General features: G+C 46.4%; 1 protein-coding gene across 1 annotated transcript; it reads right to left on the bottom strand.

Moving 5' to 3' along the window:
- Positions 1-3941: 3941 nt before the first annotated feature.
- On the bottom strand, positions 3942-17646 carry LOC144482739 (uncharacterized). The gene is made up of 2 exons (XM_078201577.1): positions 17588-17646; positions 3942-4539 (listed from the first exon to the last, which is right to left on the bottom strand). The coding sequence occupies exons 1-2, from the start codon at positions 17644-17646 to the stop codon at positions 3942-3944; spliced, it is 657 nt and encodes a 218-aa protein (XP_078057703.1).
- Positions 17647-17905: the final 259 nt, after the last annotated feature.

Below are 17905 nucleotides of genomic sequence, written 5' to 3'. Positions count from 1 at the left end.
GGACCAGTGACCATAATTCCATTAGTTTTAAGATAGCTATGGAAAATGATTGGTCTGGCCCAAAAGTAAAAATTCTAAATTAGGGCAAGGCCAATGTTGATGGTATCAGGCAGGAACTTTCGACAGTTAACTGTGGGAAGGCAAAGGGACGTCTGGTAAGTGGGAGGCTTTCAAAAGTGTTTTAACCAGGGTTCAGGGTAAGCACATTCCTCTTAGAGTGAAGGGCAAGGCTGGGAGAAGTAGGGAACCTTGAATGACTTGGGATATTGAGGCTCTGGTCAAGAAGAAGAAGGAGGCACATGACATGCATAGGCAGCTGGGATCAAGTGTATCCCTTGAAGAGTTTAGGGGGTGTAGGAGTAGAGTTAAGAGAGAAATCAGGAGGGCAAAAAGAAGACACGAGATTGTTTTGGCAGATAAGGCAAAGGAGAATCCAAAGAGGTTCTACAAATACATAAAGGGCAAAAGAGTAACTAGGGAGAGAGTAGGACCTCTTAAGGATCAACAAGGTCATCTATGTGCGGATCCACAAGAGATGGGTGAGATCCTAAATGAATATTTCTCATCAGTATTCACTGGTCAGAAAGGGATGGATGTTAAGGAACTTGGGGAAAAAAATAGTGATGTCTTGAGGAATGTACTTATCACAGAGAAGGAGGTGCTGGAAGTCTTAAAGCACATCAAGGTAGATAAATCCCTGGGACCTGATGAAGTGTATCCCAGGACACTGTGGGAGGCTAGGGGGGGAAATTGCGAGTCCCCTAGCAGAGATATTTGAATCATCGATAGTCACAGGTGAGGTGCCTGAAGATTGGATGGTGGCAAATGTTGTGCCTTTGTTTAAAAAGGGCTGCAGGGAAAAGCCTGGGAACTACAGGCCGGTGAGCCTCACATCTGTAGTGGGTAAGTTGTCAGAAGGTACTTTGAGAGACAGGATCTACAGGCATTTAGAGACACAAGGACTGATTAGGGACGGTCAGCATGGCTTTGTGAGTGGAAAATCATGTCTCACAAATTTGGTTGAGTTTTTTGAAGGGGTAACCAAGAAGGTAGATGAGGGCAGTGCAGTTGATGTTGTCTACATGGACTTTAGCAAGACCTTTGACAAGGTACCACATGGTAGGTTGTTGCATAAGGTTAAATCTCATGGGATCCAGGTGAGGTAGCCAAATGGATACAAAATTGTCTTGATGACAGAAGACAGAGGGTGGTTGTCGAAGGTTTTTTTCAAACTGGAGGCCTGTGACCAGCGGGGTGCCTCAGGGATCGCTGCTGGGTCCACTGTTATTTGACATTTATAAGAATGATTTGGATGACAATGTAGGAGGCATGGATCGTAACTTTTCAGATGGCACCAAGATTGGTGGCATAGTGGACAGTGAAGAAGGTTATCTAGGATTGCAACAGGATCTTGATCAATTGGGCCAATGGGCTGACGAATGGCAGATGGAGTTTAATTTAGATAAATGCGAGGTGATGCATTTTGGTCGATCGAACCTGGGCAGGTTAATGGTTGGGCGTTGGGGAGAGTTAAAGAACAAAGAGATCGAGGGGTACAGGTTCATAACTCCTTGAAAGTGGAGTCACAGGTGGACAGAGTGGTGAAGAAGGCATTCGGCATGCTTGGTTTCATCGGTCAGAACATTGAATACAGGAGTTGGAATGTCTTGTTGAAGTTGTACAAGACATTGGGAAGACCACATGTGGAATACTGTGTACAGTTCTGGTCACCCTATTATAGAAAGGATATTATTAAACTAGAAAGAGTGCAGAAATGATTTACAAGGATGCTACCAGGACTTGATGGTTTGAGTTATAAGGAGAGGCTGGATAGACTGAGACATTTTTCCCTGGAGTGTAGGAGGCTTAGGGATGACCTTATAGAGGTTTATAAAATAATGAGAAGCATAGATCAGCTACATAGTCAACATCTTTTCCCAAAGGTAGGGGAGTCTAAAACTAGAGAGCATAGGTTTAAGAGAGGGGAGAGATACAAAAGGGTCCAGAGGGGCATTTCTTTCTAACAGAGGGTGATGAGTGTCTGGAAAAAGCTGCCAGAGGTAATAGAACATAAAACATTACAGCGCAGTACAGGCCCTTTGGCCCTCGATGTTGTGCCGACCAGTGGAACCAATCTAAAGCCCCTCTAATCTACACTATTCCAATATCATCCATATGTTTATCCAATAACCATTTGAATGCTCTTAATGTTGACGAGTCCACGACTGCTGCAGGCAGGGCATTCCACGCCCTTACTACTCTCTAGTAAAGAACTCTCACCCCTCAATTTAAAGCTATGTCCCCTTGTGCTAGCAATAATAGTAGAGGTGGGTTCAATCTTAAAAAGTGTTTGGACCATTACATGGGTAAGATGGGTATAGAGGGATATGGGCCAAACGCGGGCAATTGGGACTAACTTAGGGGTTAAAAAAGGGGCGGCATGGACAAGTTGGGCCAAAGGGCCTGTTTCCATGCTGTAAACCTCTATGACTCTATGACGAAATCAACTGTCTGCTGAAAGGGTTAACTTTTCTACAGGACCTAAAGCGGGGAGTGAACAGAAAACACTTGGTACACAGTTACATCACTTTACATAATTTTAAAAAACTTCTCTAACAGCAAAACAAAGTTGATTTTAAACTTCATCTATTAATTCTTTTGTTCTCTTCCTCAACCTAATTATTTTAATTTGATCAGTTTTTGTTAGCGATGGGTAACTTCTGTTCTTTATAAACTGGTTCACTCGTTTTGTTAAAACTACATGGGCACCGAGAATCAGAACCCAGACTTTATCATCCTTATCCTTTTTCTCCCTTTGCCATCACTCCCCCTGTTTTGCGGGAGGGTCGTGGGGATTCCAATCAGAACTAATCATTTTATCAGAAGAGTAAAATACTGCGGATGCTGGAATCTGAAACAAAAACAGAAAATGCTGGAAAATCTCAGCGGGTCTGGCAGCATCTGTGGAGAGAGAATATAGCTCATGTTTTGATACTGGATGACCCTTCATAACAGCTCATATGAAGTGTCATCCAGACTCGAAACGTTGGCTCTGTTCTCTAATCATTTTATCGATACATTCCTTGTTCTTAGTTTTAGGTTTAAAGTGAGAGGGGAGAGATACAAAAGGGTCCAGAGGGGCAGTTTTTCACTCAGGTCGTGGTGAGTTTCTGGAACGAGTTGCCAGAGGCAGTAGTAGAGGCGGGTACAATACTGTCTTTTCAAAAACATTTAGACAGTTACATGGGTAAGATGGGTACAGAGGGATATGGGCAAAATACGGGCAATTAACCTAGAAACATAGAAACCCGACAGTACAGAAAGAGGCCATTCGGCCCATCGAGTCTGCACCGACCACAATCCCACCCAGGCCCTACCCCCATATCCCTACATATTTACCCACTAATCCTTCTAACCTACGCATCTCAGGACACTAAGGGCAATTTTTAGCATGGCCAATCAACCGAACCCGCACACCTTTGGACTGTGGGAGGAAACCGGAGCACCCGGAGGAAACCCACGCAGACACGAGGAGAATGTGCAAACTCCACACAGACAGTGACCCAAGCCGGGAATTGAACCCAGGTCCCTGGAGCTGTGAAGGAACAGTGCTAACAACTGTGCCACCCCTTTTGGGACTAGCTTAGTGGTAAAACCTGAGCAGCATGGACAAGTTGGGCCGAAGGGCCTGTTTCCATGTTCTAAACCTCTATAACCTCCTAACATCCTGTCACTCTGTGATCCTTGTGAAATCTGAAACCAGGTATTCGCAACAAGACTCAAAGAGAATCAGCCCACTGGAGGCAAAGTCGTGAGACCGGCCAGTCCAGCAGAAAGAAACCCCCCGACCCTCCCCATTGACCAACTGTGAGAATGAACAAAATGCAGTCCTGGATGTAATTGAGAGCAGAAACAATAACAGCAGAATCCAACCTCTGGAATCACTCGTGAAATTGTTGGTGTCTCAGCAGCTGGGATGAAACTCTGAATCCCTTCCCACACTGAGAGCAGGTGAATGGCCTCTCCCCAGTGTGAACTCGCTGGTGTATCCGCAGGCTGGATGAGTCAGTGAATCCCTTCCCACACTGAGAGCAGGTGAATGGTTTCTCCCCAGTGTGAACTCGCTGGTGCCTCCGCAGGCGGGATAAACAAATGAATCCCTTCTCACACTGAGAGCAGGTGAATGGCCTCTCCCCAGTGTGAACTCGCTGGTGCACCTGCAGGTTAGATGAACAAGTGAATCCCTCCCCACACTGAGAGCAGGTGAATGGCTTCTCCCCAGTGTGAACTCGCTGGTGTGTCTGCAGGCTGGATAACTGAGTGAATCCCTTCCCACACTGAGAGCAGGTGAACGGTCTCTCCCCAGTGTGAACTCGCTGGTGTGTCTGCAGGTGGGATGACCGAGTGAATCCCTTTCCACACTGAGAGCAGATGAACAGTCTCTCTCCAGTGTGAATTTGCTGGTGTCTCTGCAGGCTGGATGACTGAATGAATCCCTTCTCACACTGCGAGCAGGTGAATGGCCTCTCCCCAGTGTGGCTGCGCCGATGAGCTTCCAGCTCTGATGGGTAACTGTATCTCTTCCCACAGTCCCCACATTTCCATGGTTTCTCCATGGTGCAGGTGTCCTTGCCTCTTTCTTGGGTGGACAATCAGTTGAAGCCTCGTCCACGCTCACAACACAAGTACAGTCTCTCCCTGCTGTGAATGATGTGATATTTATTCAGGCTGTGGAACTGGTTGAAACTCTTTAGTCCGTGCACTGGTAGACTCTCACTCGAGTGTGGCAGAGTGTTGGTACTTTTCCAGTCATACTGATGTTTGAAATCTTTTCAAATCATTTCTGCTTCTGGATTCAAAGTCCGATGATATTCAGCTCCCAAGGAATATGACTCTGTCAGATCTAGACGTGACGTTTGAGATTTCGGCCTGTGATTCCTCTTTCAATATCCTGTAAAATGGGTTTACAAAAGTCATCAGTGTCAGTACAGGATAGAAATTCAGAACAGACAGTTCTAGGATTGCTTCTCTGAGTGGAGGCCTGTGACTAGTGGTGTGCCGCAGGGATCGGTGTTGGGTCCATTGTTGTTTGTCATCTATATCAATGATCTGGATGATAATGTGGTCAATTGGATCAGCAAGTTTGCTGATGATACAAAGATTGGAGGTGTAGTGGACAGTGAGGAAGGTTTTCAAAGCTTGCAGAGGGATTTGGACCAACTTGAAAAATGGGCTGAAAAATGGCAAATGGAATTTAATGCAGACAAGTGTGAGATATTGCACTTTGGAAGGACAAACCAAAGAAGAACGTACAGGGTAAATGGTAGGACTCTGAAGAGTGCAGTTGAACAGAGGGATCTGGGAATACAGGTACAGAATTCCCTAAAAGTGATGTCACAGGTGGATAGGGTCGTAAAGAGTGTCTTTGGTACATTGGCCTTCATAAATCGGAGTATCGAGTATAAAAGTTGGAGCGTTATGGTAAGGTTATATAAGGCATTGGTGAGGCCGAATCTGGAGTATTGTGTACAGTTTTGCTCACCTAGTTACAGGAAGGATGTTAATAAGGTTGAAAGAGTGCAGAGAAGGTTCACAAGGATGTTGCTGGGACTTGAGAAGCTGAGTTACAGAGAGAGATTGAATAGGTTGCGACTTTATTCCCTGGAGCGTAGAAGATTGAGGGGAGATTTGATAGAGGTGTATAAGATTTTGATGGGTATAGATAGAGTGAATGCAAGCAGGCTTTTTCCGCTGAGGCTCGGGGAGAAAAAAACCAGAGGGCATGGGTTAAGGGTGAAAGGAGAAAAGTTTAAAGGGAATATTAGGGGGGGCTTCTTCACGCAGAGAGTGGTGGGAGTGTGGAATGAGCTGCCAAATAAAATAGTTAAATGCTTTTAACATTTAAGAAAAACTTGGACGGGTTCATGGATGAGAGGGGTGTGGAGGGATATGGTCCAAGTGCAGATCAGTGGGACTAGGCATAAAATGGTTCGGCACAGACAAGAAGGGCTAAAAGGCCTGTTTCTGAGCTGTAATTTTCTATGGTTCTATGGTTCTAGTTTCTATGGAACATTCTTTCCTATTTCAGTCCCCAAAAGCTGTAAATCTCCATCCCACACACTCTCCCTCCATTCTCACTCTGTTGTATCTAATATTCACCCTCCCAATTCTCCTGAAGGTGCTGATTGAGGCTGATTGACAGATCCATGCTCACTGCTTCCTGTCCTGGACACAGGGACCATAACAAATAGGAGCTGCAGTCGGCCATTTGGCCCATCGAGTCTTTTAAACTATTCAATTAGATAATTCGTTCATCTACCTCAGCATCATTCTCCCCACACTAAACCCATATCCCTTGATATCTTCAATATCTAGAAACCAATCAATCTCTCTCTTGAAAATAGTTGATGACTGAGGCTTCACTGTCCTCAGGGATTGAGAATTCCAAAGCTTTACCACATCCTTGAGTGAAGAAATCCCCCCACATCTTAGCTTTTGCTCCATCTTCTTGTCTGTTCCCCATAATCCTTGACACCCTTGTCAGTCAAAGATCTGTTGAACTGGAATATATTCAATGATCCTCAGCTTCCACTGGTCCCTGTGGAAGAGAAATCCTCTGAGAGAAGAGATGTCTGGACCTGCAGGGTCTATTCGGGCCGTGCGGCCGACAGCGGGTGTTTGTGAAGCCAGAGCTCCCTCCCTACCCCGACTCCCGGCTACATTTCTCCCGCAGCCCCACCAACTCACCCGCTGAAAAAAGCGTCTCCCCCATTCACAGGACTCCGAGCAAAGTGACACTGCGCATGCTCCAGATACAGCACTGCGCCTGCACAATAGGCTCCTGTAGAATGACTAGGGCACGTTCACAACCGGGTATCTGTATCTCTTCCTACAGTCCACACATTTCCATGGTTTCTCCATGGTGCAGGTGTCCTTACCTCTCTCTTGGGTGGACAATTAGTTGAAACTTCGTCCACACACAGAACAAGATTACAGTCTCTCCCCGCTGTGAATGGTGTGATATTTATTCAGACTGTGTAACTGGTTAAAGCTCTTTAGTCAGTGCACTGGAACACACTCACTCGAGTGTGGCAGTGTGTCGATGCTTTTTCACTCACACTGACATTTCAAATCTTTTCAAATTGACAGACTGGACAATCACTTCTCCTTCTGGATTCAAAGTCCAATGATATTGAGGTCCCAAGGAATATGACTCTGTCTGATCGAGACGTGACGTTTGAGATTTCGGCCTGTGGTTCCTCTTTCAATATCCTGTAAAATGAGTTTCCAAAAGTCATCAGTGTCAGTACAGGATAGAAATTCAGAACAGACAATTTCCATGGAACATTCTTTCCTCTCTCATTCCCCAAAAGCTGTAAATCTCCATCCCACACACTCTCTCCCCATTCTCAGCAGGTCTGGCAGCATCTGTATGGAGAGAAAAGAACTGATGTTCCAGAGCTTTGACAAAGGGTCATCGAGACAAGAAACATCAGCTCTTTTCTCTCCTTACAGATGCTGCCAGACCTGCTGAGATTTTCCAGCATTTTCTCTCTTGGTTTCAGATTCCAGCATCCGCAGTAATTTGCTTTTATAAGGCTGCAGATACCTCCTCCCAAGTAACATGCGTGTGCCCAAGACATCACCACTTGTTTCCCTTATTTCTTTAGCACCCATGGTGCTCTCCGCAGTAAACACAGAGGAGAAGTATTCATTAAAAATCTCACCCATCTCCTGTGGCTCCACACACAGATGGCCAGACTGATTTTTAAGGGGATCTATTCTCTCTCTAGCCACGCTTTTACTCTTAATATAGCTATAGAACCTCTTGGAATTTTCTTTAATCTTACCTGCCAGATCCATATCAGACCCTCTTTTTGTCCTCCTGATTTCCCTCTTCAGTATTTTCTTACACTTTTTATAGTCAGAGTGATTCACTTGTCCCCGATTGCCTAAACCCAATGTATGCTTCCTTCTTTTACCTGACCAGAGCCTCAATGTCCCTTGTCTGCCAGAGATCCCTAAATTTACCATTCTTTCCCTGCATCTTAACAGGAATATACTGCCCCTGGACTCTTGATATCACACTTTTAAAACCTCCCATTTGCCAGTCATTCCTTTCCCTTCAAACAAATTCACCTAATCGACATCTGCTAGATCCTGCCTAATGTCCACAAAAGTGGCCCTGCTCCAGTTTAGGGCCCTGACCTGTGGACCTGTCCTATCTTTTTCCAGAACTATTTTGAAACTATTGGTGCTCCCAATAGTGCTCCCTGACTGACACTTCAGTCACTTGCTCCACCTCATTTCTTAACTGTCTAATAGAAAGTGAGTCCAGGAATTGATAATGAAAAATAAGGAGCTGGGAGATGAATTGAACAAGTATTTTGCCTCGGTGTTCACAATAGAGGATACAGTTAAAACTCAGAAACAGCTGGAAATCAGAATAGTTATTAATTAATAATAATGAATAATAAAATACAGTGTAGGAGGAGGCCATTCAGCCCATCGAGCCTGCACCGACAACAATCCCATCCAGGCCCTATCCACATATTTACCTGTTAATTCCCCCTGATACCAAGTGGCAATTTATAATGGCCAATCCGTCTAACCGGCACATCTTTGGACTGTGGAAGGAAACCGGAACACCCGGAGAAAACCCACACAGACATGGGGAGAATGTGGAAACTCTGCACAGACAGCGACCCGAGGCTGGAATTGAACCCGGGTTCCTGGCGCTGTTAGGCAGCTGCACTAACCACTGTGCCACCGGGCCACATGTCAGTGCCATCGCCCGACTCCAGCCCAGTCTCAGCTCATCTGGAACTCTCACCCATTCCATTGTGACGTCACACTCTCACCCATTCCATTGTGACGTCACACCCTCACCCATTCCATTGTGACATCACACCCTCACCCATTCCATTGTTATGTCACACTCTCACCCATTCCATTGTGAAGTCACACTCTCACCCATTCCATTGTGATGTCACACTCTCACCCATTCCATTGTGACATCAGAGCTTCACTCTCCGATCACAATCCCTGCCGGCCTCCCACATGCAGCCTCAATGGCGGCAGTCAGCCCGGGTCTAACACTACAAGCTGCCGCTCCATTGGGTACAAAGGGGGGGACCGGGAAGTTCATTTCAACAGTTTGGGTTTGAACAACATGTTTACAAAGTCTCTCCACCCACCCGCCACATTTATCATTCCCCGCACGCCGTATTGATCTCGCTTCCAAACTAAAACCGGCCGTCCGTCGCCATTACCCTCACTGCGCATGCTTCAGGTCCCGCCGCTCATTCACTCCGATTGGTTGGAGGACCAGCCGCTCCCGCTCGGTCCTCCAGCCCCGCCCCCTCTTCCTATTGGTCCGGAGCTGCCGTCAATCAGTCCCCGGGCATTGTGATGTGGAGCATGCGCAGTGTCATTGCTGGCCTTGGCGCTTGTTTGTCCCGGAGAAGCGGAGTCAGCGTTAGGCGGTGGCTGGGAGGATTTGGAAACACTTTGTGGATCCGCAAACCCTTCAGAATCATTGTCAGCTCCCTGGTTTGCAGCTGCGGGGCTTCTCCCTCCCTCCCTCCCGGGAACAGGCCCAGGTTAACGGCCCCATCCTGGCTCAGCCACTGGAGGATGGTTCACATCAGAGGATGGGGGAGGGGGACAATAAATAAGAGGTTACACTTTGGCCTCAAATCAATGAGGACTCTGATCCCTGGGAAGGAAGGAAACCCTGGGAGGTGGGCGGGGAGGATTCACAAACACCCGCTGGAGGCCCCAACACCCCCAGTAAAAAGCTGCAGCTCCCGGGTTTGCAGCTTTTTCCCGGGAGGGAGTTGGGGAAGTTTTGTGGAGACAATTCCCGGCTGGTTCAGTTCGTGATTCCTGGAGCTCAGAAACCCTGAGTTAGAATCCTGAACCCCACACTGGGTGGTTGTTTTATTAAATACTTTTTATTTATTAATGATCTGTTGAAGAAAATATTAATTTGTTTTGAAAAATCATTTTATAGCACTTGTGAAAATACCCATTAAAACAGCAATTCTCCCAATGTATTTCATAGGATCCCTACAGTGCTGAAGGAGGTTATACGGCCCGTCGCGTCTGCACTGACAACAATCCCACCTCGGCCGTATTCCCAGAACCCCACATATGTAACCCGCTAATCCCTCTAACCTACTCATCCCAGGACACTAAGGGGCAATTTAGCATAGCCAATGCACCTAACTGGCATATCTTTGGACGATGGGAGGAAACCGGAGCATCTGGAGAAAACCCACGCAGACATGGGGAGAATGGGCAGACTCCACACGGACAGCGACCCAGGTTGGGAATCGAACCCAGGTCCCTGGAGCTGTGAGGCAGCAGTGCTAACCACTGTGCCGCCATCATTGCTCATGAGAATTTTAATTTACTGACTTGGGAATTAATACTCGGGAATAGTCATTCTGAAAATGACCATTAAAATGTGTTTTAATTTACCCCATAATTGCAGATTTCAGGTTCCATTTCAAAATTGAATTGAGAATGTCTGGGAGCAAATGGTAAAATGAGGTTTGAGACACCAGCTGCAATTATTTCCTGTGACTGATGATACCTTTGTGCCTGTGCAGGAGGTAATTCCGCTGCTGTTGTGGCACAAATAAAATGGAGCCTTTCCTCGGAACAGGCCCATGTTAATGGTCACCGTGGTGTTTCATTGGTGAGCAGAGCACGTGTGCCTATTGTGGTAACAACAGAGTCAGTGGGGCTGCACGTCCCCTGACTTGGAAGGAAAATAGTTGACTCCTTGATTGTACTCTCAATCTGTACATGGTCTGGAGGACTGAATCCAGCTGGAGGGAGAGGGAGCTGGGCTCAGAGTGGAGATGGGGCAATGAGTTTGATTTCAGCTCAGGGACAAGAGAGAGTGTGTGGGATGGGGATTACAGCTCAAGATAAATGAGATAGAGAAATGTTTTGTGGAAACTGAAATTGTCAGCTCTGAAGTAGTTTTTAAAAACTCTTTTTGCAGGGAACTACAAGAGGAGGATTCACAGACAGGAAACTCAAACTAAACTTCAGATCAAAGTCTGACAGAGCCATTCGATTCATCAAGACCTAAATATGATTGCTTTTGACAGTGGAGGGAGAAATCATTCCCTGTTTTGTCAGTGGAAGAAAATTTCAAAATTCAATGTGACAGAAAAAGAACTGAGACACACACACACAGCCAAGTGAGAGTGCTCCAGTGAACTGACTGTGGATAGAGCTTTAACCAGTTACACTGCCTGAAAAACATCACACCATTCACAGTGGGGAGAAACCATACACGTGGTCTGTATGTGGATGAGGCTTCAACTAATCATCCAACCTGGAGAGACAGAAGGATACCAGCACCATGGACAAACCGTGGAAATGTGAGGATTGTGGTAAAGGATTCAATTCTCCATCCCGGTTGGAAACCCATCGACACGGTCACATTGGGGCTGGGAAAATGGAGAAACCATGGAAATGTGATGATTGTGATAAAGGATTCAATTATCCATACTTGCTGGAAAACCATAGACACAGTCACACTGGAGAGAGGCCATTCATCTGTTCTGTGTGTGGGAAAGGATTCACTACCTCATCCCACCTGCTGTTACACCAGCGAACTCACACTGAGGAGAGGCCGTTCAGCTGCTCCACCTGTGGAAAGGGGTTCTCGTGTTCATCCAACCTCAGTGCACATCAGCGAGTTCACACTGGGGAGAGATCGTTCACCTGTTCCACATGTGGGAGGGAATTCACCAATTCATCCGGCCTCCTGTCACATCAGCGAATTCACACCGAGGAGAAGTCATTTATTTGCACATACTGTGGAAAGAGTTTCAGGCAGTTATCAATCCTCACTGCACATCAACGCACTCACACTGGGGAGAGACCATTCACTTCCTCCATGTGTGGGAAGGGATTCACTCAGTCTGGCAGCCTGCATTTACACGAGCTCACCCACTCTGGGGAGAGGCCATTCACCTGCTCTGTGTGTGGGAAGGGATACAGTCGGTCATCCCACTTGCTGACACATCTGCAAGTTCACAATTGCCTGCAGGAGTTGGATTTTGCTATTACTGCAGCTGTTAATCACATCCAGGATTGATAGTCTGACAATAATTGGTTGGTTTCTGCTGACATTAACAATCGCTACAACTGGCTGAAGTTTAATACTCTGAAATGTCACTGATTTTCAGGGCTGCTGTGTCCCTTTTTAAAAGCACCATCTGTGATTTTTTTTAAAATACAGGAACTCTCAACAGGCTTGTTTATAATAAGTTTATGAACTTTTCCTGCAATCTTAAATTGCTGTTTGGTGCAACCTGTACAATTCAATGTCTGAAAGGTTCCACTGCTTAATATTTTCAATTAGAAATACTGACAATTCTTACTGACTTGCTCATTATTCACAGTGACACTTCCACGATCACATTTAATTATGAAGGAACATAAAACAATGCACAGATACTTGTTAGTACTGAACTTGAATATTGCAGAAAAGAGAGACCTGTTGCTGAATCTCTTCATCATGCACTCATCAGGACAAACAGAAGAATGCCAAATGTCAAATGATCACAATTGGTGGACTCTCATTGACTTGAAGCATTACTGTAGGTTTTTCAAGCTTCTGGGAAATTCAAAACAGGTACAAGGCTTGAAAATTCTCCTTTTGTTTGCAGGAAAGGATCGCTGTGTATAAATGTAAGTTGCTTCTCGCAACTACAACTGAGCCATATTATGAACTCGACTGATTATCTTCAATTGATTCTGAATGTAGCTATTGGCACACTCAGGATTGTTCAGCAAGTAGCACAGTGGTTAGCACTGCTGCTTCACAGCTCCAGGGTCCTGGGTTCGATTCCCGGCTTGGGTCACTGTCTGTGTGGAGTTTGCACATTCTCCTCGTGTCTGCGTGGGTTTCCTCCGGGTGCTCCGGTTTCCTCCCACAGTCCAAAGATGTGCGGGTTAGGTTGATTGGCCATGCTAAAATTGCCCCTTAGTGTCCGGAGATGCGTTAGGTTAGAGGGATTAGCGGGTAATATGTGTAGGGATATGGAAGTAGGGCCTGGGTGGGATTGTGGGCGGTGCAGACTTGATGGGCCGAATGGCCTGTTTCTGCACTGTAGGGTTTCTATGATTTCAAGTGCTGCCCAATCTGTAATCACAGTAAACATTGTATTTTTGGTTTTGTGAGTGTGGGCTGCTGAAACAAATCACTACCTATTCTGACAAATCAAAGAACATGTTGTTTTATTCTATCAGCCACTTACTGGGATGTACAGCCCAGTACCCGGCACTGCACTGGCAAAGATATTCATAATGTGGAGATGCCGGCGTTGGACTGGGGTGAACACAGTAAGAGTTTTAACAACACCAGGTTAAAGTCCAACAGGTTTATTTGGTAGCAAATACCATTAGCTTTCGGAGTGCTGCTCCTTCGTCAGATGGAGTGGAAATGTGCTCTCAAACAGGGCACAGACACAAAATCAAGTTACACAATCCTGATTAGAATGCGAATCCCTACAACCAACCCTCTGGTTGACAGCAATGGGTGGGAGTGAGTATAAAATAAACCCGGACTACACCAGGTAATTGTTTTAATGTTCTCACAATCATAAAAAATCATAGCACCATGTTGGAAAACAGAATACTTTGGCTCAATCTTTGATCAATTTTGTTTGATTCAATATTTTGAGTGGCTTGTTGGATTGCTGGTTATTTTCTAACGGCAGCTCAGCATCATCATTTTGACCATAAACTCGGCCCCGGTGACTGCTGCATTTTTCCAGCACCTTCTGTTTTAATTTTAAGTGGAACCTTAATATCTGCTTAGTACACAGGCCAATTTATCTTTCTAGGGGTGAGTGTGTCTGAGAGGTATGCAACTAGAAAACATTTTCCATTCACCTCCTGCATTGCTGCAGTATATATACATTGTTCTCACTCTGCCAGCAGGGCTGTGGGATTAATTGGATAGATCTTAAAGACAGCCCGACTGGGCAGGATGAGCCAAATGGTTTCCATCTGTGATGTATCATTCCATAAAACAGAATATTTAGCATCAGGAGAAAGAAAGTGAAAGAAACCAATCTCTGTGGGATTTACCCAACCAGTATGAGCACCTTCAGGAGAGAAGAGAGAGAGAGGGAAACCAGTGGGAAAAGTTTTAAAAACTCGGGGTATTCCCACAGGAGAGCACTGGTTTAAATCAATTTTAGAAGTAGAGAATGGCAGCGCACAAATTCCGAGGAATGCATTTTTAAAAATTAATTGATCTTCATTGAACAAGATAATTTCTTATTATTGTCTTTGACAATGACGGCATTAGTTCCCAGGTGCCCTTGCGGGTGTGAAAGTGTCCTATTCATTTCACAGGAGCCTATTGCGCAGGTGCAGTCCTATGTCACGCGCGTGCGCAGTGTCACTTTGACCGCATCCATGCGAGTGCGGGAGATGCTTTTATCCCCAGGTGAGTCTGTGGGGCTGCGGGAGAAATGGAGCCGGGAGTCGGGGGAGGGAGGGAGCTATGGTTTCACAAACATCCGCTGTAGGCCGCACGGCCCTAATAAGACCCTGCAGGTCCCGGGCTTCCAGCTCCCAAGCGTTTATCCCGGGAACAGGTCCCGGTTATCTGCCGCCATCTTGTTTCAGCGAGGAAGGAGAGCGCATGCGCTGCTGTCGGTGGCGGGTCACAATGGGCGTGGTTTCAGGGGCTGGTTCAGAACCTCGATCTTCAGGGGGACAATAGGTAGCAGGGCGCATGCGCAGCTATCCAACAACATCAGAATAAGAATTCGGAACAGGAGCCCGTCATTCGGCCCATCGAGATTGCTGCATCATTCAATAAGATCATGTCTACTTTGCTCCCCCACCCCGTCCATACCCTTGACTTTCTTGTGGATCAGAACCTCAGCTTTGAATATATTCAATGACCTGCCTCCAATCTTCTCTGGTGGAGTCAGAGTTCCAAAGATCAACAACCCGCTGAGAGAAAAGATCTCTCTTCATCTTAAATTTGAGATCCTTTATTTTTACTTGATTTCCACACCTGAGGAAACATCCTCTCAGCATCTACCTTGTCAAGCACCTTATATCATATGAATCATAGAATCCCTGCAGTGCAGAAGGAGTCCATTTGGCCCATTGAGCATACTGACCACAATCCCACCCAGGCCCCATCCCCACGCATTTGACACTAGGGTCAATTTATCATGGCCAATCCACCTGACCCACACATCTTTGGACTGTGGGAGGAAACGGGAGCACCTGGACGAAACCCACACAGACATGGAGAGAAAATGTGCAAACTCCACACAGACAGTGACCCAAGGCTGGAATTGAACCTGGGACCCTGGTACTGTGAGGCAGCAGTGCTAACCACCGTGCCGCCCTTAAATTCCCAGATGTAGCAATAACTTCTCAGTCCAAAGATGTGCGGGTTAGGTTGATTGGCCAGGTTAAAAATTGCCCCTTAGAATTCTGAGATGCGTAGGTTAGAGGGATTAGCGGGTAAATATGTGGGGGTAGGGGCTGGGTGGGATTGTGGTCGGTGCAGACTCGATGGGCCGAATGGCCTGCTTCTGCACTGTAGGGTTTCTATGTTTCTTCTAAACTCCAAAGAGTACAGGCCCAAGCTGCTCATCCTCAAAGACAAAACTCCTCATTTCAGGAATCAACCAACTGGATCTTCCTCGAAATGCCTCCACTGCAGTTTTGTCCCAGCTAAAGTAATTCTGTGCCAGATAAGAGGAGAGAATGTTTTGAATTTCTGTCCTGGACAGATGCTGATGGATTTTGGAAACTCCTTTTACAGGGGGTTAGAAGGGAAAGATTTACACACAGCAAACTCAGACCAAAATAAATTCTGTCCTGAATTTCTAACCTTGAATTACACCTATAACTTTTGTCATTTAGAACATAGAACAGTACAGCACAGAACAGGCCCTTCGGCCCACGATGTTGTGCCGAGCTTTATCTGAAACCAAGATCAAGCTATCCCACTCCCTATCATCCTGGTGTGCTCCATGTGCCTTTCCAATAACCGCTTAAATGTTCCTAAAGTGTCTGACTCCACTATCACTGCAGGCAGTCCATTCCACACCCCAACCACTCGCTGCGTAAAGAACCTACCTCTGATATCCTTTCTATATCTCCCACCACGAACCCTATAGTTATGCCCCCTTGTAATAGCTCCATCCACCCGAGGAAATAGTCTTTGAACGTTCACTCTATCTATCCCCTTCATCATTTTATAAACCTCTATTAAGTCTCCGCTCAGCCTCCTCCACTCCAGAGAGAACAGCCCTAGCTCCCTCAACCTTTCCTCATAAGACCTACCCTCCAAACCAGGCAGCATCCTGGTAAATCTCCTATGCACACTTTCCAGCGCTTCCACATCCTTCTTATAGTGAGGTGACCAGAACTGCACACAATATTCCAAATGTGGTCTCACCAAGGTCCTATACAGTTGCAGCATAACCCCACGGCTCTTAAACTCCAACCCCCTGTAAATAAAAGCTAACACACTATAGGCCTTCTTCTTTACAGGGAGAAGATTTGAAGACTGCAACATTTTTCCTGGACATCAATCTCTCAGATCTTTGCAGCTGCAGACTCCAGCAGGAGATTTAAAATTTGAAAACAATGAAATTACTTTGGGGTGAGTGTTACTGGGCATTAATTTAAATTTAGTGCATTCTCTGATTCCATGGATCTCAGGCTGACTCCTTTGCCATGGATGGGGAGGCAATGGTGCAGTGATAATGTCATTGGATTAGTAATACAGGGATCCAGGGCAATGCACTGAGAACCCTGGGATCGAATCCCACAACTGCAGATGTTGAAATTTGTATTCAGTAAAAATCTAGAATTAGAAGTCCATTGATGACAATTGTCATGAAAATCCATCTGATTTAATAATGTCCTTTAAAGAAGGAAATTACCACATCCCCCAGCAATGCAAGCCACTCAGTTCAAGGGCAATGAGTTCTGGGCGATAGATGCTGACGCAGCCAGCACATAGAGTCATAGAGCACTACAGCACGGAAACAGGCCCTTGGGCCCAACTGATCCATGCCAACCATGGTGCCCTCCCAGCTAGTCCCAATTGCCCATGTTTGGCTCATATCCCTCTAATCTTTTCCAATCCATGGACTTATCCAAATGCTTTTTAAATGTTGCTATTGAACCTGCCTCAACCACTTTCTCTGGCAGCTCATTCTATGTACACACCACCCTCTGCATGAAGAAGTTGCCCCTCAGGTCCCTTTTAATCTTTTCCCTCTCACCTTAAACCTATGCCCTCCAGTTTTCAATTCCCCAACCCTGGGAAAAAGACTATGGGCCGGATTTTACCAAACCTTCGTGCCTGTTTTCAAGTGCGAAATCGCGGTAAAGTTGGGCATCGGGCCTATACCACGATCTGCGCCCGATTCCGAGCAGATCGCGGCTTTACCAACACCAGGGCCCACGCCTGAATCGGGCAGCCCACCGATTTAAATGCATTTGCATGCATTTAAATCGACTTAATGAACCACGCGCCCAACTCTACCGTCAAATCCCACTTTACCTTCTTCTGGCCCGACCCGCGTCCACGCTTTTACCTACCTGCAAAATAAAAGTCTGCATTCGCCGCAGCAGCCTCCAAAGAGCAGGGGTCAGAGACTGCAACGGCTCTCTGACCCAGGTCATCCTCTGGTCGGGGCGGGAGGGGGGTGGGAGGAGGAGTGGGAGTGTGACGTCTCATCCCCTGGGGGGAGGGGAGGAGAGGGGGTGTGACGTCTCATCCCCTGGGGGGAGGGGAGGAGAGGGGGTGTGACGTCTCATCCCCTGGGGGGAGGGGAGGAGAGGGAGTGTGACGTCTCATCCCCTGGGGGGAGGGGAGGAG

The sequence above is a fragment of the Mustelus asterias genome, unplaced genomic scaffold, assembly GCF_964213995.1.
Source record: "Mustelus asterias unplaced genomic scaffold, sMusAst1.hap1.1 HAP1_SCAFFOLD_42, whole genome shotgun sequence".
Lineage (NCBI taxonomy): Eukaryota > Metazoa > Chordata > Chondrichthyes > Carcharhiniformes > Triakidae > Mustelus > Mustelus asterias.
Note: the sequence above shows the minus strand (reverse complement) of the source record. Positions and strands in the feature narration are given on the sequence as shown.

Coding starts and splice junctions, on each gene's coding strand:
- LOC144482739 (XM_078201577.1), bottom strand. CDS start 17,646: ATGCAGACTTTTATTTTGCAGGTAGGTAAAAGCGTGGACGCGGGTCGG. Junction 4,540..17,587: donor GCGGGTCGGGCCAGAAGAAG/GTAAAGTGGGAT, acceptor TCATCGGCGCAG/CCACACTGGGGAGAGGCCAT.